General features: G+C 41.1%; 1 protein-coding gene across 5 annotated transcripts; it reads left to right on the forward strand.

Moving 5' to 3' along the window:
* Positions 1 to 13,419: 13,419 nt before the first annotated feature.
* hao2 (hydroxyacid oxidase 2 (long chain)) lies at positions 13,420 to 21,211 on the forward strand. 5 transcript variants are annotated; one of them, XM_030785852.1, is made up of 9 exons: positions 16,501 to 16,671; positions 17,273 to 17,337; positions 17,808 to 17,960; positions 18,130 to 18,281; positions 18,679 to 18,962; positions 19,203 to 19,421; positions 19,825 to 19,983; positions 20,104 to 20,173; positions 20,361 to 21,211. In XM_030785852.1, exons 3-9 carry the CDS (start codon positions 17,830 to 17,832, stop codon positions 20,414 to 20,416), a joined length of 1,071 nt encoding a protein of 356 aa, XP_030641712.1. In that variant the 5' UTR covers positions 16,501 to 16,671; positions 17,273 to 17,337; positions 17,808 to 17,829; the 3' UTR covers positions 20,417 to 21,211. The 5 variants fall into 5 exon arrangements, 4 of the variants coding, with proteins under 4 accessions (XP_030641708.1, XP_030641709.1, XP_030641712.1 ...); XR_004025619.1 differs by lacking the exons at positions 16,501 to 16,671; positions 17,273 to 17,337 and adding an exon at positions 13,420 to 13,484 and having other exon boundaries at positions 19,829 to 19,983; XM_030785848.1 differs by lacking the exons at positions 16,501 to 16,671; positions 17,273 to 17,337 and adding an exon at positions 13,420 to 13,484.
* The last annotated feature ends 416 nt before the right edge of the window (positions 21,212 to 21,627 follow it).

Raw genomic sequence — 21,627 nt, forward strand, 5'->3', positions numbered from 1 at the left:
AAGGGCAAAGCAGGGCATTGTTGGACACTCAATTTTATATTTACTTTCACTAGTGGTGGACACGTCAGTGAAACTCTCGCGATGCTGCTTAAATCGGTATTTGTAGAATCCACTTATTTCTCCATTCTCTTTCTTCTCGCGAGTACTGCTTTATTCATTTAGTATTTAAAACGTACTTCCTTTAAGGCAAATTTGTACTCTTGGATTTTACCTCAGACAAATAAAACAACTTTCACACTGGGTGTGCATCAATCTGTCACATGGTTATGAATAATTGACCACAACCCTGTACGGTAGATTAAACGCAGGTAAACAGTTGTTTTGTAGGTTGGCTACGAACTATTCCTGTTATAATGTTCCCTAACAGCGTTAAACCGCACAGTTTAAGGGGACTCCAAGCGTAGGTTTTGCTTCAAAACAAACAAACAAACACACACAAAAAAAAAAAAAAATGAAAAGAAGACAGACAAAATATTGGCGGAACGAGTTCGATTAAATTTTCAGAAGCACAGGGGAACATCCCACTGAGTATATAGCCTACACCTGGAAAAAAGAAATGTTTCGCCATTTCCGTTATCTTCAAAAAACAAATATTTAAAAAATAAAAACAATGCTTGATATTGCAGACTTACTGTTTATGTTGCACGAAATATACTTCAGACATTATAATGGAAAAGGTAAAACTATTTGTCCAGCAGGCAGACATTTAGTAAATAATTTCATTAATTTTTGAACATGAGGTTTTCATTTGAAATTTGCAACACAATTACGGAAGTGGTGTACTTAGCTGTATTCTATTTTCTATATACTGAGAATTAATGAATTATTGTTAGGATATTAGAATGACCCTCTTCCATCTATACAGAATTCGCAAAACTGTTTAACTGTAAATTTTTTGATGCCGAAATTGTAAATTGTGTTTTGTTACGTGTCTTTTTTTAAAAAAATTATTACCAAACCAAGATCTTAAATTCAAAGTCTAGATTACAATAAATACTGGGAAAACTAAAATAATTCAATTTTACATAAACTTTAAACTCAGCGTTTTGTTTGGAGATTAACATTTGAATAACATTTGCAGAACAAAACATATAGGCCTACATATTTAGAGTTACATTTCTTCATCTGACAGTAACACATCTCAGTTATCTCACTTATGTTCCCCTATTTCTCTGTCAAATGTTTGGAAATGTAGCCTATTTTCTATCATACATCCACAGCCTCTTAAAGAGAAAGTTGTAGATGAAGTTCTAGATCAAAAGTTAGAGACCGAGAGATTCACGGCAAGATTTTGTGTTTTAGACATTTCAGGTGTTCTAAAACAATGCTTGCAGATATGAAGATGTTTAAATCCAAAACAGGCTAGTTAAAATCCGTTCATTCAACTCAGATCTTTTCAAACAAAAGCCGTGTAACAAACTGAGCACACGGGCAAACCTGTACATCCTTAAACTGAAAAGATATTCACACCACTGCGTGACTCCCCCACTTCAACTGTAAAGTTAAATCAATGCCAGATCTAAATCTGTCCGTACCGTGAGACATAACGAGTTATAACTTCATGAAATGAGCCCACTACATTTTCCTTTGCTTGGGTCGCCCTCTGCTGGACAGACCATACATTGGCTGTGAGGACGGACAAATCTGTCAGCAATCTGTTCTGATCTGTGGAGACAGAGAGAAATAATTAAGCATCATGAACAAAGCTAATCATCCATAACAGAGCAGAGACGGATAGCAAATAATGAATCAGTTTACGGGTGAATGATTCGGCGTCGCGCTGCACTAATGGAAATGATAGAAATGATTAGCCTTTAATGTGTGCTGAATGAGGATATCAGATATCTTTTGCAAATGTGTCGTGTTGGACGTTCTCCGATTCGTGGATAAGGTGTATTTTTAGGTCAGAACACCAGAACATCAGGTTCCCAGTGAAAGCGATCTTCGTTCCTGCGTAATCAAGGCCCATAAAAGAATGATTCGAGTTGGGAGCGGTGTAGAAGTGGAGCGGTGTTGCCGTGGAAACTGAGTGCGGCACATGTAAATAATGTGATCTATCGGTGCCATCTGGAAGAGATTGGGCTTGGGTGCCGTAGCTGCCTTTCTCTGGATATGTGAAGAGATCCATTACCGTATTTATTTGTCCTGCTAAACCCTGGTCCGTGAATGGGATTATGTAGTGGAGGATTGAGAGAATATCCTAAACAAACAGTCCTATTAAAGCTGGATTTAAGGTATATCCTGAACAATAATGGATTTACAAGGCAAGAGTTTTTCCTTTTCACAACCTTTTCGTTTTTCCAGAAATTGAAACCAGACTGAACGAATGAGCACTCAACTATGTGCACAGTAAGAGGGGGTGGGATCTGACTAGAGTATTTATCAAAGAATGAGAGACAGCGAGGGAGAGAGGCAGACAGATATTCAGACATAGAGAGGGAAGTGGAGAGCAAGATGGAGAGAGAGAGAGAGAGAGAGAGAGAGAGAGAGAGAGAGACCCTGCTTCATCAGGCTTACTGAGTACATCCCCAAGCCAAACGGGAACTAAACTTATGATGTATTAAACACAATCACAGTCATAACTGCTTTTCATTTTGTCCATGTAGTTCAATTTTCACACAGGACAAAGATGTGCTGCTTTACTCATTTGATCATGCATTTAAACACTCCTGATGTGCTTCACTCTTCCATGAGTGCTCAACTATGTTGTGTCATCCTTGTCTGTCTCTCCCAGGCATTTGTCCAATTTACTGACAAGCAGTCTTTACTCTCTCTCTCTCTCTCTCTCTCTCTCTCTCTCACACACACACACACACACACACACACACACACACACACACAGTGTCTTGGAGTGAATACCACAGAGCACCTGTCTGGTGCTGTATCCAGTCATGTCTTTATCAGGCAGCAGATTCCTCCTGTGGGAGCTGTGCTTGATGAAAAGCCAAGCTCAGGGACTGACAGCAGCACTGTGAGTTCACTCTGCGCAATCTTTATCTACTCACTCCCACTGTCTGTTATGTCCATTACCCTGCTTCTTCCAAAAAACACTCCCCAATCTGAAAGCTTCTCCCCAGCAGAATCACTACTGTTCCATCCATCCATCCTCCTCTTCCATTTCTTTCTTTCTCTCTCTCTCTCTCTCTCTCTCTTTCCGTCTGTCACCGCAGATATCCCTTTGTTGCTCTTTATGAAGTCCACATCTCTATCAGAAGCATGTATGTCTGTGATGAGTTGTCAAAAGGTAATTGAAGTAACAGAACAATGACTGGCCATATAACTGTACATATAGGTAGCTAAGTTTAAGCATTGTGTGGATAGTGTGTGTTTACGCGTACTGTGAACGAATATATGCGCCTTGCTTGATCTTCTAAAAGGAGCCCAATTGTAAAAACACTCAAATGTCTTCACATCAAACGAGTGAGTCAGTTGGGGTTTGGGTCTAAGCTCTGAGTGTTATTACAGCAACGGAGTATTTATTTTTTCTGAATTGAAGCACTTCTGCTTCAGTGAGCAAAGGACACACACCTGTCTAATGCTCCTGCCATCACCTCCGAGCATCGCACCACGCCCTCTGACGTCATTATTCCAGTCAGTGGTCGATGGAAGGAATCACTCATCGCAACGTGTTTGAACACTCGGTTGACCGCCTTTCTTCCATTTCAGGAAGTCTATAAACGGTTTAAGATCAGACATCGAAATTAATATTGATGGGTAATCGTCCCGCTCATCATCCTTATCAAATAATCAGTGGACTAAATGATTGGGAAGAAAACAATTTTATGAGATAATTTGGTCTAAATAATTAACAGTTAAATCGTGAAGTGGGAGAAGCAGCCAGGCATGCCTTTGTGAAACATGAGTGGAATATCCTCCTAGTCTTTAAAACATCTTTAATGTTACCAAACGCCATTATTCGATTAACGACAACCATAGTTTTATTGGAGAGGTAGAAAGGCACTGGTTTTTTACACTGAAGCTTGTTAGTTTGATTGAACTTTCATGTGTTAGTTAAGAGTAACTATAGTACTTAAGGTGGAAACATCTAAATATTTCTGTCTAAATTCTGTCTGTCTGATTTATATACAGACACAAAAACACAGAGAGACACAGTCTCATTGTATTCACAGCCATATATGAGCTACACAAATACAACATTATGTCCTTACAAGCAGACTCCACTTGACCTTCTCATACCCTATACCAGAAATTTAACTCTCTCCCTTTGGAATAAATTATTATCACTTGCTTTAAGTGAACACAGCACTCTAGAGCAAGAGTGATTTAGCAGGAATTAGAGTTAATGGCATCTTATCAGACAAGCAGTCTCAGCAAAGAGTGTTCCCGCTGAGCTGAGTCAGTGAAGAGAAGATGATGGGCAGTAACAGGTGAGTGTGCAGAGATGATCAGTGGAGACTTTAGTCCTATCACTCCTCTTCAGACCATCCCGGCGACGCCGCAATCATAGTCTCTACTCTAGCACGCCGAGGTGGACTATGATAGGACCATAAAGATATTCTTTCTCTCATTCTTTCTTTCACCCTTTACTCTCTCACAGTCATCTGGTATTTATTTTACTCTGTGTCCTCAACCTCCCTGCATGGGATCTTTTCCATATTGATGTTAAAGGAGTGGAGAGAGGCAAGAAAGATGAGGGAGAGATAGAAAAGAGAATGACAAAGAGAGAAAGAGAGAAAGAGAGAGAGAGAGAGAGAGAGAGAGAGAGAGAGAGAGAGAGAGAGAGAGAGTGAGAGAGAGACGGGGAGGCTATGAAAGGGTTTGTTAATTAGGCCTCCTCCGCAGAGCCAAGAGGAAGTGGAGCTGCCAGTTCTCCTTTCCCCTGCGATACCTCACCCCGGCTGGGCAGAGCCCGCCTGGGGGGCTGCGTCCCCTCCACTGGAGCTCCCAGAGTGTGAGGTGCCAACTCCAATCTTCCCAATTTTCCCTCATTGTTTTTGGAGTTGCCCTATGAAGCAGAGGGACACCGGGGGTGGGGGGGGGGGGGGGGGGGTTGTTGGTTCTCTCCATGGTGTTTCTCCCCAGCTATGCCCAAAAATGCTCAGATTAGACTCCTGTTGTTGGTCTCGGGTTACGTGTTGACTTGTTAATTTCAGGGTGTGTGTTTTTTTCTTTTTTCTTTTTGGAGAGTCATGGGAGAAAAGGCCGGTGGCAAGAATTTAGTGGCCTTTTCCATAAATGGGAGGCAAAGGACCAAATTTTCTCATCAGTACACACTTTAAGGTCTCTTTCAGCCAGTATCAAAGCAGTTAAAATACAGTCCCAGACAAAACACACACACACACCTACACACACACACACACAGAGGCCTGCAGTGCTCATACAGAGCAGGGTACTTACATGCTGTACGAAATCTGCAGTGCAGATGTGAGACAGAGTTAGCCATTCTGTGAGTGGTGTTCACATTTTCATCTGAATGCACTAAAAAAACAGATAAAAGCAACAGGTCCTTTTAACTGCCCTGGCTGACAGGTTTGTGGGTTTTGCCATAAAGCGCTCGGACAGAGATGGAGGACGAAGGGAGAAGACTGACAGAGCTCAAACATCAGAAACACTGACTTATGAGGGCACGTTTTAAAACGTTTTTTTTTTTTTTTTTAAAGGCTAAATGTATCAAACCTTTTTTTTTTTTTCACTCTGCACGTTTAGCCTTTGGAGATGCATACGTATACATAAAAGACTTTTTTTTTTTTTTTTAAATGTAGAAATGACATTAAAGAAGGCGTCTTTGACAAGATCTCCTCAAGTGCACCAGCCTCACAAGTCGCTCTGTGCTGTCTTTAAGAGGCAGTAAATGCTTCTCTCGGTAAAGATTGCAGGGCTCTCTCCTGCGGTTTGCCATGTCCTGGACAGGAATAGCAGAGTGAACCCCTGCAGATCAGTCTCCAAAACAGAGACATGACTCTGTCAACAACAACAACAACAACAACGATGATCATGTGTTAAACACATGTATCCCAATCCATTTAGGACCTCCTGTCACAATTGTTGAAAGATTATTACCCTTTTAACGTCATTTTGCATTTCTTTCTGAATACATGCGTACTTTTTTCTTTTTTTCTTCCCATCTCATCGTTGATTTTTTTTTTCTTTTCTTTTTTTTTTTTTTCCAGAACGCTTCACCTCACGAACCCACGATACGGATTTTATGCTCACGATCCGAGTTCGCTTAAGGTGCCTAATTCAATCCGACCATCATTTTAATTCACTTCTGCTCAATCTACGCAGTTCATCATTTCGTGACACCGTTACTGCTCTCTCTTTACTCCCTGGTGAGTTAAAAGAGAGTGACGGAGCGCAGCGGGGAGGACGCCGGACTGATAAAGACAGAGATATGAGGAGGAAGAGAGAGGGACTCGAACAACACGAGTGTGTGTGATCGTGAGGAGAAGAGCAGGGACAATCTATCAAAGGCTCCTTCCTTCCTCTCATAAATACCAGATCGATGAATAATAACCCTCCCTCTTCCCTCCGTCTCTCTTTGCAGGGGCGGGCACCCGCTCCGTACGCACGGATCTGGACAGCACATGAGCGCCAGCCCCCCCCCCCCCCCCCCCCCACCCTCCTCCTCCTCACCCTCCCCCTCCCCCGACACACACACACACAACCCTTCCGAAACCATGGCAGGAGATGACTTCTCCTCTCTTCTATTACATCACGAGGAAAATCTGGAGAACACCGGTTATATCCAGTAAGGTTGACCCTGACAAACAGAACATAGGGAGTAATAAACAGTGTACATAGATAGCTATAGTTTGAGAAGACATGCAGTATGTATATAACCACCAAAGGAACCTAAAGGGATTAGGCAGCTGTCACATTCTCTCCCCGGACTGAGTGACACGAACAAGATAATTATTGGCTCTGATGTGAGAGGACAGAAGCTCGCCAATCAGAATGAGGCAGCTTGTTTACCTCTCTGTAACCACCCACTCAAATAGAAGATATATTTCTTACTACTTTCTCCCTTCATTCAGAAGCACACACCCCTCCTCCCCCCCATTCCAAAGTGACCTCTGGTGTGATTGAGGTTAAGCACTCCCTTCTTCAGTAACCACTCGCTTGAGTTTGGCACTCTGAATTGTATGATGTTGTCTATCGAGGAGATTAGATTTTAAGGACAGTGTTTTTCACTGAGTGAGTTTTGCCGAGTGACAATGAGAGTGAGTCACCCGTACACGTCCGGTTAATCACAGTGCAAACCACCTCCCCCAGGCCTGACCAGTAGGAGGTGCCAGTAACTTCAGCCCATTACACCATCCATCTGGTCTGAACACCATATCCACAGTCTTTGATCGTGACTTGAGAATTAATTACAGTATAAACAATGCCCTATCATGAATCTTTGCCAGAACTGGAGATGTCATAAATTTGAAAAAAAAAAAAAAAAACTGGAATGTGTTTAAGTCAATCTCTGTCTCCATCTCCCCACAGAAATCAGAGGTTTAGAGAAGTCTGGGTGGAGAGTGCTCCTTAGGAAGAAACACAACTGGCTGGCCAGCAAGACAAGCTTTGAAAGTGAAACATTAGAATGGCAGATCACAGGACTTAAGAAATCTGACACTCTCCTTATTACCAGTCCTCTAAAACCCAAGCTTTGTAGCAGGGGCTTCTGCTTTTAATGGGAAACAGATCTATAGCACTCCTCATACTCTAACACACACACACACACACACACACACACACACACACACACACTCACACTTACACAGACTTATACACACATACACACACTTTCATGCATACACACAGAAACACACACTCTTAAAGTCTTATCACTCTCAAAGGTGCTTATCATCTCTCAGTCGCAATCACTGTTTCATGCTACCTGTACATTTTTCTTACACTAAGGAAGTGCATCCGCCACTCCAGTGTTAATACGAGTCACGATCGTTTAAAGGTTCACTGAAAAACAAAACGAATGTCCATTTTGTTAGGCAGCTACAAGTCTGCATCCAGCCCATGTAATTGTTTTCTCTTTTTTTTTTCCCTATCTTATGTCAAAGCACGATTTTTAAACGAGCGCAGGAGGGAACTGGTTCATCTCCACAAGCGAAGATCCACCCAAAAGCGTCATTTCCTTCGTCAACGTGGCACACTCTCTCTTCCCTTTGTTTTCAGCACCATTCATCTATGTCTCTCAGACTCTCCTTTGTTCCAGTCTTTCTGTCAGCCCTGTATTTGTAAAAAAAAAAAAAAAAAAAAAAAAGTGGGTCTACTATGTTGTGAAGCTATCCTGTGGCTAAGAATGAAGGTGTATTCTGGATTCGGAAAGGAGTTTTATGTCACCGGCCACCAACCTCACACACACACACACACACACACACACACACACACACGCACATGATACAGAGGCCTACTGAAGGTCTTGTTTAAAATCAACTCTAAACATTCATGTTTCTCATTTGCCATTTGATATTGCCATTTTGATCTGATGCTGATTTCTCGAGATTTCATGCTTTGTTGAATAAAACCAAAAATTGTGTACGTTGAACGAGGCGCCAGTTTTCTTTCAACAAACATGCTTTTGTCCCTGTTGCCTTGATCCCGTTTTGTTATATTTTGTTCTCTTATTTCAAAGAGTGTGTCGGGTACAGTACCTTCCTAGGATGCACAAAAGCCAACATCATGACATGGCTTTCCCCCTTGTTGCCTCAACAACACAAATCTTGTATCCTATGTGTAGACTCAATTCTTTTACCATTTATGCAGACTTTGGTGGCAGGGAAGAACATTTTGCACCAGAAAATAGGTTCACACATCCACCCATGCACCAAGCCACAAAATTAAAAGATATTGTGGCTATCCTTACACTTCTGTCTTTGTCTCCAACCCCAACACACACACACACACACACACACATACACGCACATCTGCCCTGCTCTGTGTTATTAAATCTAAAAATCCAATAAAAACATTTAATTCCTTCCATTCTTTGAGCTAAATATAAATGGAATAATGAGAACACTTGAAAATGTCCATTTTTTTATTATTATTTTATGTGCAGCTGTAACACATGTGTAAATGTTCATCATTTCTGAAAGCATCTCAGTATGAAAGGAATGGGCTATGGAGGCAACATCATCATTTGGATTTTAAACCAGCTAATTATCATGCAATATGCATAGATAGATAGAGGCACAAACTGACAGACGCTCAAAAAACACACAAGCTTATTATCATATGTCACCACCCTTTGCATACACTTATTCATTCAGAAACACACAGACACACAGATATACGGACACACACACACACACACACTATAAATAAAAGGCAAACTGAGAAATTATCTCTTCATTTACCTTTGAAAAATAACTTCAATAAAAATAAGAGCATTAAATCATTCTCAGTGAGTCCCTTGACAAGTACAGACTAAAATAAAAAGCTGTGATAGATTAGGAGAAGTTTGGCAGTTGCAAATACGGTGCTGCCTGCCAGCTAGAGCCAGCCAAATACACCAGGACTGAGTATCCAAAGCCAGAGTCAGCAGGGTGACACACACACACACACACCCACACACACACACCCACACCCAAACACACACACACACATACACTCTCCGTTTCTACCTCTCCCTTATTCACACTCGCTCTAACATATTTATATAAACACAGACACACGGTCTCTTACTTCCTCCCTTCCTCTCTCTCTCTCTCGCTCTCTCTCTCTCTCTCTCTGTCTCTATCTCTCTATCTTTCAGCAACCTAAGGTTAAGACAAAACAGAGAGGACCTACGGGCTAACACATGAACAGCCACACATAACTAAACTTGTAATTTGCATAATTTTCGAAACTCAGAGGATTAAAGTCGTCATTATGGGCATCTTCCATTCGCCAGAGAACTGAGGAGCTTAGCGCAGAGAGGGACTTTCCCGGAAATACCACAGTCATGGAGACAGCGAAAACAACAGTGTTACAATCCCTATTTATGAGACTGAAAGCCTTCTTAATGAAGTCAGATCAGGATAAGCATTAAAATGCTCCATTTCCTAAGGACACATTTCTATCCCAAGTTTCTACACATGGACAAAGAGTGAGAATGGACTGCTCTGCTAACACTTTGGCAGAGTCGAGCATTTTGTCTTGTTCCTTTATAATTTGTGGTTTAGAACTCTTGCACAGAATTCTGTGAGAAAGACAGACGAATAGTTTCACTTTTGAAGGGACCTGGGTGTTTAAGGGTACAATGGTGTTTTGCCGGGGTCAGTATATGTCAAAATGGCATCCTGAGAGAGCTGTCCAGTGCTGAACTAACCTATGTCAACATCTTGCCAAAGCAACATAAACATCCTACAGAGGCAACTGAATACACGCCCCTGAAGCGTAATAACATTCTATCATTACAGCGCAAAAAACAAAACAAAACCGCAGCACAGAAAAAGCAAGAGAATTTTTTCTTTGCAAATATACTGATATAGCCTAAGAATGCTTTAATTCATTTTCAGTCTATGGTTTTGTCTCTATGAGCATCTTGTGTCATCACACTGGTTATGATAAGAAACCTTTCCTTGTTTTTGTTTGCTCTTCTTACACGTGTTTCATGACACCCTAGCCTAAAATACCAATTACCTTAAAGTAGTGAACCTAAAGCTACAATCATTTATTGCCAGTTCTCTGTGGCTGGAATAAAGAACACAGAAAGGGGGGAAGAGAAAGTGGGAGGGGCAGACAGACAGACAGATAGACAGACAGATAGATTGACTGAGTGGGAGAGATTTACACTGTTTCAGCACTCTGCCTACTGCTTTCTAGATTTGGCAACAGTGAAATGACTGTTACATTAAAGAAGACTCAGATGCCACCACTAGAGATTAACAACCACTTCATCACACATGATGACACTGAGTCCTAAGGGGGGTATGAAATTTCACCAAATACATACTGTGGAGCAAACATATTATGGCACATGATCTGTGTGAATGTGTGATGAACCTAAACAGTGTTTGACAGACAGAGAGGGTTTTTTTTGATCTGGGGAGTATATTGTGACCAGCAGCCAATGTTATTTTGGCTCAAGCCAATGTGGAACTAAAGGAAAAAGACTCTTATCCAGAACTAGTGCCAGAAATATGTGCGCGTATGTGTGTCTCTGTGTCTGTGAGAGTGTGTGTGTGCGAGGGGGAGGGGGGAGAGATAGAGAGAGAGAGAGAGAGAGAGAGAGGGAGAGGGAGAGATTCTGGCTGGGGCAGGAGAACACCTCACACAATCTAACACACATGTTGTGAAGGCCGATCCTGTGGCCCTAGGTCAGAGAAAGCAACAGCAGCATGTGAAAAAGGTTTTCTACCCAAAAGAAAACACACACACACACACACACACACACACACACACACAAACTCAACACCTCACGCTCAAAAGAAAGTAAGAGAGAAAGAGTGAGATGGAAAGATATGCGATCAACATCAGAGCCAGCTGTGGATTAACACAATTTACACCTCACTGAAGGGGCCGCAGCCACCAATCTGTGTCCCTCAGCGGAGACCGTCCAAACAACCTGACTTTGTCTTCAACACAGGGGTTTTACCCTCTTCCCCGTCTCAAGGCAAAACCAAAACTAAAAACCCCAGACAGGGCGAAGTGAAACGTAAAGCCATTCGTCTTCGGACCGAGATCATCAGGCTGAAATAACCCGATTTTAAAAAGAACCGAGAGCATTTAATTTAGCTTCGGGGTGCTCACAGCGTGAACAGGTTTTAAATGAAATTGTATGTCGGAGTGTTTTACAGAAACTGTGTAAAAAAAAAAAAAACAAAAACAAAAAAAAAAACAAACCAGGATTTAGAAAGATTAACTGAAGCTCAGGTTAGCCTGAAAATGATTTCTTATACCAAAGTGTTACTCTGGTTCCAATTTCAAAAATAAGATCTTCCCTCTTAGTTTTACATATAAAAGATAAAAACAAAATTTCTGACCACAGTATCGTGACAGTGGAATAATCACTGCAGTCAAAAGTAATTCAATGGAATCATGACCTTCAAATTCAAGTATTGTACGTAATTTTTAACCTAAAGACACAGTCTCCTATCCATTACATGTACGGATCCCTACATTGACACTGACTCAACAGACAATTGAGACAAAAAGTGACTATCTGCCCCCCCCCCTTTTTTTTTTAGCTATGTACAATGAGAGGGTTGAAGCCAGAGTGCTGACAGTGGGGCTTAACAGCTGTATGTGTGTATGTGTGTGTGTGTGTGTGTGTGTGTATGTGAGAGAGAGAGAGAGAGAGTCTGTGGACAGGGTCATAAGGTAAGGGAATAGCCCATTTCTAATGGGAGGGGTTTAGGCCTTCCTGGTACAACCCTATGGTACACACGTGTTCGGGGAGGACAAGAGAACAGGTCACAGGATCCAAGCAAGAGAGCTTCAATGACAAGGTAAGACGTTTATAACTTCATCTGTTTGCTCGCCGTCGCATATGAACTGGACACTCACCAGAGACAGAGAGATAACACGGCATAAAACTAAAAACACAGATGATTTTTACATATAAACACTGACAAAAGTAGAAATAAACAAATAAATACAAATATGATACACTGAGAAATTATACAGGATAAAACTTAAAAGTTTACTCACTTTAAAATTTAAAGAAGACATGTATGTATAAATTCATAATAATCCCTGAGAACACTGAGAGTGTTGGAACGACAGTTTGGTAAATATATTGTATTAGCGTAAAAAACAGAAAATTTTTCTAGAAGTGTACCACAACAATGTGCTTTTACAACTAACTGAAAGCAGTTAAATGGCCCACGTGTAGAGTGGTGTAGGTGTCAACTCTAACCATTCACAACCTACAAACAGTACACAAAGCCACATTCATAAAACAAGCTCTCTCTACAACAAACAACATTCTGGGAAACAGTGTAATAAAAAAGCATGCAGAAGTTACCACTGGAAACTCACTCTTATTAATAATCAAACAGGAGAGATGGAACACATCATGGTTAAAATTATAATAGGTCGATGGTAGTTGGTGAATGGTAAGGTGGTTCAAAGCCTAAAAATGCAAATTAGGTGTTTGCACATGTAGTAGTGCAAGAGAATTCCATTATAAATTTGATGAGGTTGCGACCGGCCAAGATGACTGTAGAACGTATCGCTGATAAAATTCTGCAGCGTAACGCCATGTTGTCCAGTCTCCCTAACCGCTCTACCCAATCTAAAACTTTCTGCGTATTTCAGCATGTTTGTGTTTTCTTGCCTCCTCTACCGCCATCCAGTGTCCTTCGATAAAAAATGTTCATACCCTGTGAGACAGTGAAAGATACTGAGCACGTATCGCAGTTTTTATGAAGAATATTGGAATAGAACCAAAATTACAATTCCGATCAACGTCACATTAAACTGATAAACGTATCACTCACGTGTTTTTTTTTCTGTAAAACGTTTCTTTTCAGGTAGTGACTCCTCGGTGTTTGCAGATTCCACAGTAAAATGAGCATTTTAGGTTGTAACAGGTAAGTAATTTCTCATTTGTTAGTTTATTAGACTGAGACGTAGTGACCTTTTAGTCATAGGGCATGAGTATTGCCACAGAGTATGCAGACCTTTTTGAATCAAATATATTGAATATTGGATGTGATAGATTAAAACTAGAGCTAATTCTTGCTGGTCTTCAGAGAGAGAGAACCGTTTTCTATAAATCTATATCAATTTTAAAACTTTAAATTGGCCTTTATTCGGCAGTTCACAAGTTCGCTAAGATTACCTTGACAAGTAATGTCAACTGTTAATTTAGATCGGTTGCGAGATCCTCACAAGATGTCGCGCAGACCCTTGCGTTTCTCCAGTTTAAGAAATCCTCTAATTGCGAGGAACATTTCAAAAGCGGAAGAACTGGTGATGTACATAAACCGGGATTGGAACGAACAGTTTTAGCAGTTGAGAAGTAGGCAAAATTGTGGTAGCGCCCCCCCCCCCCCACCCCCCCCCCCCTATAAATTCGAAATTTAAAAAGATATAAAACTACCCAGATTTAGAGCTAGGAGAAGATCCGACTGACCCAGCAAATTTTTATCAAACAACAACGAAACAGTTAAGTAGTTGACTCTTAATCTGTCAAAAGCCATACAGACTCAAATTCCTTATCGTTAGTTTACCCCACAGAGCACAAAAAGTGACGCAAGGACTCTGAGTTTCAGTCTGGGGAGAAACAACATCTTCAAAGAAAACGTTTTGTCTGGTTTGAATTTAAAAAAAAAAAAATCAACAAAAAATCTAAGAAAACCCAAGGATCCGAATGGATAGTACAGATAAACAGTATGGGTGCCATGTAGTTCAGGCTGATGGAGTTTTGTTGTTGTTGTTTCTTCTTTTATGTCTATATTTTTACAAGTAGTTTATAGCAATTTGCATGACAACAAACGCTTCTAGAACACTTTGGATAATGCAGACGAACACTATAAGATAATCTTACTTTTTTTTTTTTTAAAACTTTATTAATGTTTCGTTCATTCTGTTTTTAATAAGTTCTCAGCACTTACGAACCTTTAGTGAAAATTCAGGCAGTGTTTGCGCAGACTGCGCCAAATATCTTCAGCTACGCCACTTGGGGGTGTGTAAAAATTGCAGATGGCTAACAGGCTGCTTAATTTAGGTACGATCACTTTTTTCCTGTCTGGTTTATTATTGCTGTAAGGCGACTTGCGCAATTAATTATGTTGTGAAACAATGACAAAACATCGATCTGGATTTCATGTTTGGTCTTTTATTATTGTAGATCCACAAATCGTAGCCTAGGCTACTGGCAATTTACTGACGAGTATGTGGTACATCTTGTTTAAGCAATATAGCATCTCTGAAAAATGACGTTTGTTTGGGGAAATTGCTTTGCCCTGTAGGAAACCTTCAAGTTATTTATTTGAGTCCTGTTCTATTTTCTAAAATTACACTACCTAGTTTGTGCCCTAAATCAGCGCGCACAATGAAAAAACAGTTTCCAGAAAGAATTCGCGCATGAGTTTTTCACGGTCGTAAAATAGAGTGAGGCTTCATTGTAGTCAGCTGCGAGCCGAATTGACGAGAGGATAGACGTTGTAGGTGTTCCGCTTTGAGAAACATATATGGATAAGTAAAGACTTGCCTACTAGAAACACGTTTTCTTGTCCTCTCGATATAGTTCGTTGGAAATGGAATGAGAAAGTTCTGCAGCAGGAAAGTATCTGTCTTCAGAGCGCTGTTTTGTAACTTCCCGCAGGGCTAGAACTGTCATGTTAGACGCAGTTGACCCATAGAATTTAAAGAGCATTAAAATGCTCTTGGGTCCGGATTTCTGTAGAGCTTGCCGCTCGGTAAGTTAATCCACCGAAACAGTAACTTAAGTGAGACGAGAGAGACTAGGAATGGAGAAAGTGGGAAAGAGTTAAGCAGGGATTTAGAGTGGAAGACGAGACCAACTGAAATCTAAAAATCAATCTAAAAATCCAGTTTGTATTTGGTGGGAACCAGTGCAGTAAGCAGAGCGTTGCCTGACGTGAAAGTGTCTTAATGAGTGAGGATTCTTACTACTGCATAGAGCAGGCTGTTGTTTTATGAAGTGTGATGTGCGAGACCAAACGGCTGTCTAGGCCCTGAAACCAGTTCATACAGCAGGAGGTGTTAGTTTAACCCTGTTAGTCTAACTCCATCTCTTAAAATATTCCTGGCTCTATCCTCACAGCCGATTTTCAACAAGATTGCTGACTCTAACAAATTCTCTGTACACCTGATGTCTCAAAGCAACCTCTCCTGTCACAGAAAAATCAGGCTTCATTTTTGTCTTTGTTCACACAAAAGCCATTTCTTCAAGATAATATAGATAATCTGACATTATTTACTGGCTTTTCTCAAGTGAGCATAATCACTAGTTTCCTCATGGTTCTTAGCTGATCTCTTTATGACAGCAATGGGAGGCCAGAAGTGTATGATGGTGGAATTCCTTTGTGGCATTAGAAATTCTGAATATGTCTGGAATGTCTTTAAGGGAATATTCTGAGCAGTGTTGGTCAGTAAGCAGTTTCTGTAGAGGCTATGGACTTTTAGAAGCACTAGTTCTTCTAACAACTAGAGACTGAGTTTTTTTACCTGAGAAATGGACATGTGCACTCCAGCGGGACCTGTGAACTGTAGTCTGAGTTGTGTCTTCCTGCTGTAGCTGAGTCTACATAATGATTACCATGCAATATTTTCCCTTCCTGAGAAGAGCAAGGGAACATGATAGAAGTGGATTAAGGCCTTTAATTGGTTAGTTTGGGCTGGTTAAACATTTACCAAAAAAAAATACACATTTATAGTACAAGTTGATAGAGCAAGACTGGTAGAGTAAAATATAAAACACATTCACTTCTATCATAAATTATTACCCGAATTATAAACATGGTTATGGGGAAGAAAAATTCAGCAAGGGTCATCGTCTCTCTCTCTCTCTCACATACACACACACACACACACAGAGACAGAAATGTCTCTCAGTGTGGCCATCTGCTCACCAATCAGCACATTTCCAGGCTATGTAAACACAATGAAGAAGCGAGTCATCCTGGGGTCCCGTTCACTGTCAGTGTTAATCTGTGGTAGTATTATCTATTCTCATCACACAAAGGGCACTCAGTGTCACTCTGTGGGAGCAGAGATTCCATTACAGAGGCAATGCTGTTGACTGGAGTGGTAAGTGATTAAAATAGATGTACTTACTGGAAGTATAGACTTATATGTTGGCAAATATGTTACGGTTAGCAGTTTCACATTTTTGTGGTTAAGCTTGAATACTGTACCGCCCAAAGGGTCAGGCTTTTTCAGAAGTGTACGGCGATTTTGTTACGTGTTTTCCATTGTTCTTGTTTTGACTGTTTGAAGTTTGTTTTTGTTTGATTAATATGGTGATGAATGGATTTATGTCTGGCTACAATCCTGGCTGAGAAGGTTAATGTATTATAGAGTCCGTAGTTCAGGGCTGTTCCGGCGAGGCCTGGAACATGTTTGTGTAATGTGGCTTTAACTATTAACCTCAAGTTGGAGTTGAAATGGAATCGTAGCACTTGTGAGGGAGAAATACTGCAAATAATTTGTTTGTGTGATAAACAATACACGTTTCATGCAGAATTACAGCAGAAAACACATTTGCATCTTTGTACATTCTACTTTTCCTCAAAAAAAAAAAAAAAAAAAAAAAAAAAAGAATCCTTAACCGTGGTTTGAGGGTTAGTTCCCACCCTCATTATTCAGTCTGTTGAATATGTAAATGACTGTTTTGCTCACATACACACAGGGGGAAATCGGTTCACGAAAGCGGCCTGTATCTCTTTGACCTTGTGCTGCACGAACTTGCTTCAAGTAAGGTTAAAGTTACCATGACGGGAAATCGAATCATTCTTATTTTGATGTTAAGATTTCTTAAATGTCTTTACGGTGTTTTCTGAGATTCATTCATGATGAAAAACGTGTGAGAAATTAGCTTAGGCTCAGCTCTGTATTTGAACATGTGAAACTGTGTCTTGATAGATAAATGTTGGCTCATTTATTTTATTTATTTATTTATTTTGTAAATAACAGCGTACTGTACTTAATTTCATTTAGTTTCGTTTTTGCTGAACGTTTGAAAACCTACCAAACATCTGGAGTTCAAAACAGTTCTCTCAGTTTCAGTTCTCTATGCATGCATCTAACAAGCTCTGATTATTACAGTTTGGGCATAACTGTGCCAAAGCTAAGCTCCACTTTTGACAAACAAGCTTTCTTTCTCTCACCTGACTGAGAATCAGGGCTCTTACGATAAGAGAGATGATAATACTGTCCTTGTGCAGAGAGGGAGGTCGCTGTGCAGAGATGGCTATGGTATGTCTCACTGATTTTGAGGAGTATGCCAAGGAGCATTTGTCTAAGGCGACCTGGGACTATTACGCAGCCGGCGCTGACGAGTGCTGCACGAGAGATGACAACCTGCTGGCCTACAAACGGTGCCGTTTCTCCCTTTTCATCTACGCTCGGTTCCATTACCAACACGTAATATCACGCTCTTGGCAGATGATAATAACAGCTGTCTTAAGTTTATATTCATTGTGGCTTCCTGTCTTTTTTTTTTTTTTTTTTTCTTCTTCTTCTTTTTATAATTTTTTTTTTTTGTAGCATCCGCCTGAGGCCACGGATTCTGCGGGACGTGTCTGTGAGCGACACTCGGACCACGGTGCTGGGTACTGAGATCAGCTTCCCAGTGGGCATCGCACCCACTGCGTTTCACTGCCTGGCCTGGCATGAGGGTGAGATGGCCACTGCCAGAGGTGAGAGGAACATTGGCTCACTGATTAAAGATACACAAACACATGTCGGACAAATCAGTTTAGTGGCCATACAGCGATAATGAATGTAACAAAAAGGCTGGTAATTATACTGAATTTATCTTACAGAGCAGTGTTCTTGGTTCTTGGCATTTTAGAAACAAGGTCTTACATGTTGCTTTTTTTTAGATGGTCTATCTGTAGTCTAGCCACTAGATGGCGATATTGTGATGTTTATATTTTTTGTTTTCAAGCGGTATTTCCCACATTGATGTTTCTCTCTCTCTGTCTCTCTCTTTCTCTTTCTCTCTCTCTCTCTCTCTCTCTCTCTCTCTCTCTCTCTCTCTCTCTCTCTCATTCTCTCTCCCTCTTTCTCTCTCCCTTACCCACCTGCCGATAGCTACGGAGGCTGTAAACACCTGCTACATCACCAGCACCTATTCCACGTGTTCCGTGGAGGAGATTGTTGCCGCGGCACCCAACGGTTACCGATGGTTCCAGCTGTACGTTTACCGTGACCGCAAAGTGTCTGAGCAGATTGTTCACAGGGTGGAAGCCCTCGGTTACAAAGCCCTCGTCCTGACCGTGGATGTACCATACACTGGAAAACGCCGCAACGACATTCGCAACCAGTTCAAACTCCCACCTCACCTCAAGGTCAAAAATTTTGATGGAGTCTTCCAGGTAATAATAAACATATTGAGATTTTCCAAACAGTGTAGATGCTTCCCCCTAAGATTCCAATATTGTATAAAATCAGATTAAAAATGTTTTTGTTCACATATATGTTCACATATATGTATTCATCCTATAACATGTACACTTGTATAGCATGCCTTTCTGTGCGCATGAATATATTCATGTATTCTGTGTATGTGTGTGTGTGTGTGTTCCTAACTGTTGGTATACTCTCGCTCCCTACAGGAGAATGCAGGACCAGAGGAATACGGGATCCCTGCCAACACTCTGGACCCATCCATTAGCTGGAAGGATGTTTATTGGCTGAAATCCCTCACACGCCTGCCAATTATCATTAAGGGCATCCTAACCAAGGAGGATGCAGAGCTGGCTGTGGAGCACGGTGTACAAGGCATCATAGTGTCCAATCACGGCGGGCGACAGCTTGATGGAGGGCCGGCTACGGTGAGAGACAGAGGAACATGGTTTCTTTATGCCCCAGACAATACAGATTCCATTGCCTCATAAAAGCGAAGCCTTACAACTGTAACATGTCATAATTTTAACGGTTCAATTCCTGCAATTCTTTGTTACTTAAGGTTTACCCAGTGTATTACGTATTTTACTGCGATGTTTACTACATTAAATGTTTAACACATTCCCTCCCCACGTTACTGCTCATTAAGACTTTTTTTTTTTTAATCGAAAAACACAACGGCCAGAATCTCTAAAATGGCCATCTCGATAAATGTCCAAAGTGTACCTTGCCTCACTGGATTGAAGAACCATTTTTATTAAGGCATGTCTCCGTTTCTCTCCACCTTTATCTCTCCCCCCTCCGTCCCTCGCCCCCTCCACCTGCCCACAGATAGACTGTCTGTCAGAGATCGTGGACACAGTGCAAGGCAGGATCGAGGTATACATGGACGGTGGGATCCGCACGGGCAGCGATGTGCTCAAGGCCCTGGCCTTGGGAGCCAAGTGTGTGTTTATCGGAAGGCCAGCAATCTGGGGCCTTGCATACAAGGTAGCTGTCTGTCTGTGTTTGTGTGTGGGTGTGTGTCTATATGTGTAGGGGGGTTGGCATAACCACAGTTCAATCCAAACCATGTGTAGATTGACTGACTGACTGACTTTTGTCGAACAGGGTGAAGAAGGGGTGAGGGAGGTGCTGCAGATCCTGAACGACGAGTTTCGTCTGTCCATGGCTCTGTCCGGTGAGTCTGTGCCGACGCAGCACGTAAGATAACCCCAGCGTGTGTTCTGGAAATCTTCTGTCGTGTTCCAGAAAGTTCTTCCTGCAGAGCGGACTGCGAGGTTACAGTGTGCAGACCAAGATCGGTCGTTTTTGAGAAGTTCATGTCACATCGGTGCAAAGCTGACATTCGGTTTCTCTCGCTTCAGGTTGCAGAAGTGTTGCAGAGATAAACAGGAACCTAATTCAGTTCTCCAAACTTTGACCCGACGGCAACGAGAAGTGCGCTCGCTGGCGGGATGGACTTTGCTGGCGTAATTAACGAGGCCACGACAGTGATCTTTTCAATCCCATGCCGTGTTTTTACACAGGGCCCAGTGTACTCAGTGTTTGTGTGACACACATTAAGAACACAGCACATGAGATTAGGATTAGGATGATGGAAACACATAGTACATTTACAGCATTTTTTTTTCTTTCTAATCAACTGTCAAGAGTAACTCCATTTCATACATGAAGTAAATTCCAGAAACTCTCCTGGGCTCTTAGAAAAATACATGGTTTATTTAACCCAGACTGGATCTTATCCTGTTTGAGTTTTTACCTGAAACAAAGACAACTTTTTACTCAGGTTATATTACATCACTAGCTCTCCCCTGAGATGTTTCATTTTCACCTGTGAGTGGGATTGCTTAGAGCATGAGGGACTGTCAGTAAAGGCAGTAGAAAAAAAGTAACAGAAGTGATTTGAAAGTGGAATATCAGGTACATTGTGGTGTGAAATGCAAAATTACTGAATATATGAGAAAGTAATTAACGCTCCCCCAGGAAAACTTTGCTCTTTTAATTTGATGGTAATATGATGGTACCAGATGGTGACATAAACTGTAATATTGGAAGGAGGGATGGTTTCAGCACTGTATACTTCAAGTGAAGCAGCAATGCCTTGTAACTCTCCATTCACTGAATATTCATTCACTATGGAAAAGCCACTTTGATGCTGCACCTGGGTAAAAAAAAAAAAAAAAGAAAAATTAGACAAAATAAAGAAATGATCCTTTTTCTGTGTTTCCTCTCACTTCTTTTATTTATTCATTTTTAAGTGTCATACTGGAGTGGAAAAAAAAATTATGTCGTGCATGAAGCAAGGCATCATTTAAAAAATAACGCTTTTAGTGTTTTGTTTTTGTTTTTTTTAACTTTTTATAATGCTAAACTTTCGCTGAAATTTCACTGAACCTCCCACAAAAGTCTTGTGTAGGAAGGTCTCCTGGAACTGGAGATCAAACAGAGGGGAAACACCAAAAGATGAGAGACCTGAGAAACACACATAAGAATATGGGATGAGGCTGTGCCCACAAACACACACACACACACACATGCTGTCATGCGTCACCGTGGGATTATATTCCCTTTTTTGTTGCTGTTTGTAAGATGATTTCATGAGGCCATAATATGGATGCAAAAGCAGAAGTG

Source organism: Chanos chanos, chromosome 10 (assembly GCF_902362185.1).
Source record: "Chanos chanos chromosome 10, fChaCha1.1, whole genome shotgun sequence".
NCBI lineage: Eukaryota > Metazoa > Chordata > Actinopteri > Gonorynchiformes > Chanidae > Chanos > Chanos chanos.

What these genes read in the sequence shown, in the direction of transcription:
- hao2 (XM_030785848.1), top strand. Translation starts at nt 13,462, where the DNA reads ATGAGCATTTTAGGTTGTAACAG. An exon ending in TTGATGGAGGGCCGGCTACG is followed by an intron (nt 19,422 to 19,824) that starts GTGAGAGACAGA and finishes ACCTGCCCACAG; the next exon opens with ATAGACTGTCTGTCAGAGAT. An exon ending in TCTGGGGCCTTGCATACAAG is followed by an intron (nt 19,984 to 20,103) that starts GTAGCTGTCTGT and finishes TTTGTCGAACAG; the next exon opens with GGTGAAGAAGGGGTGAGGGA.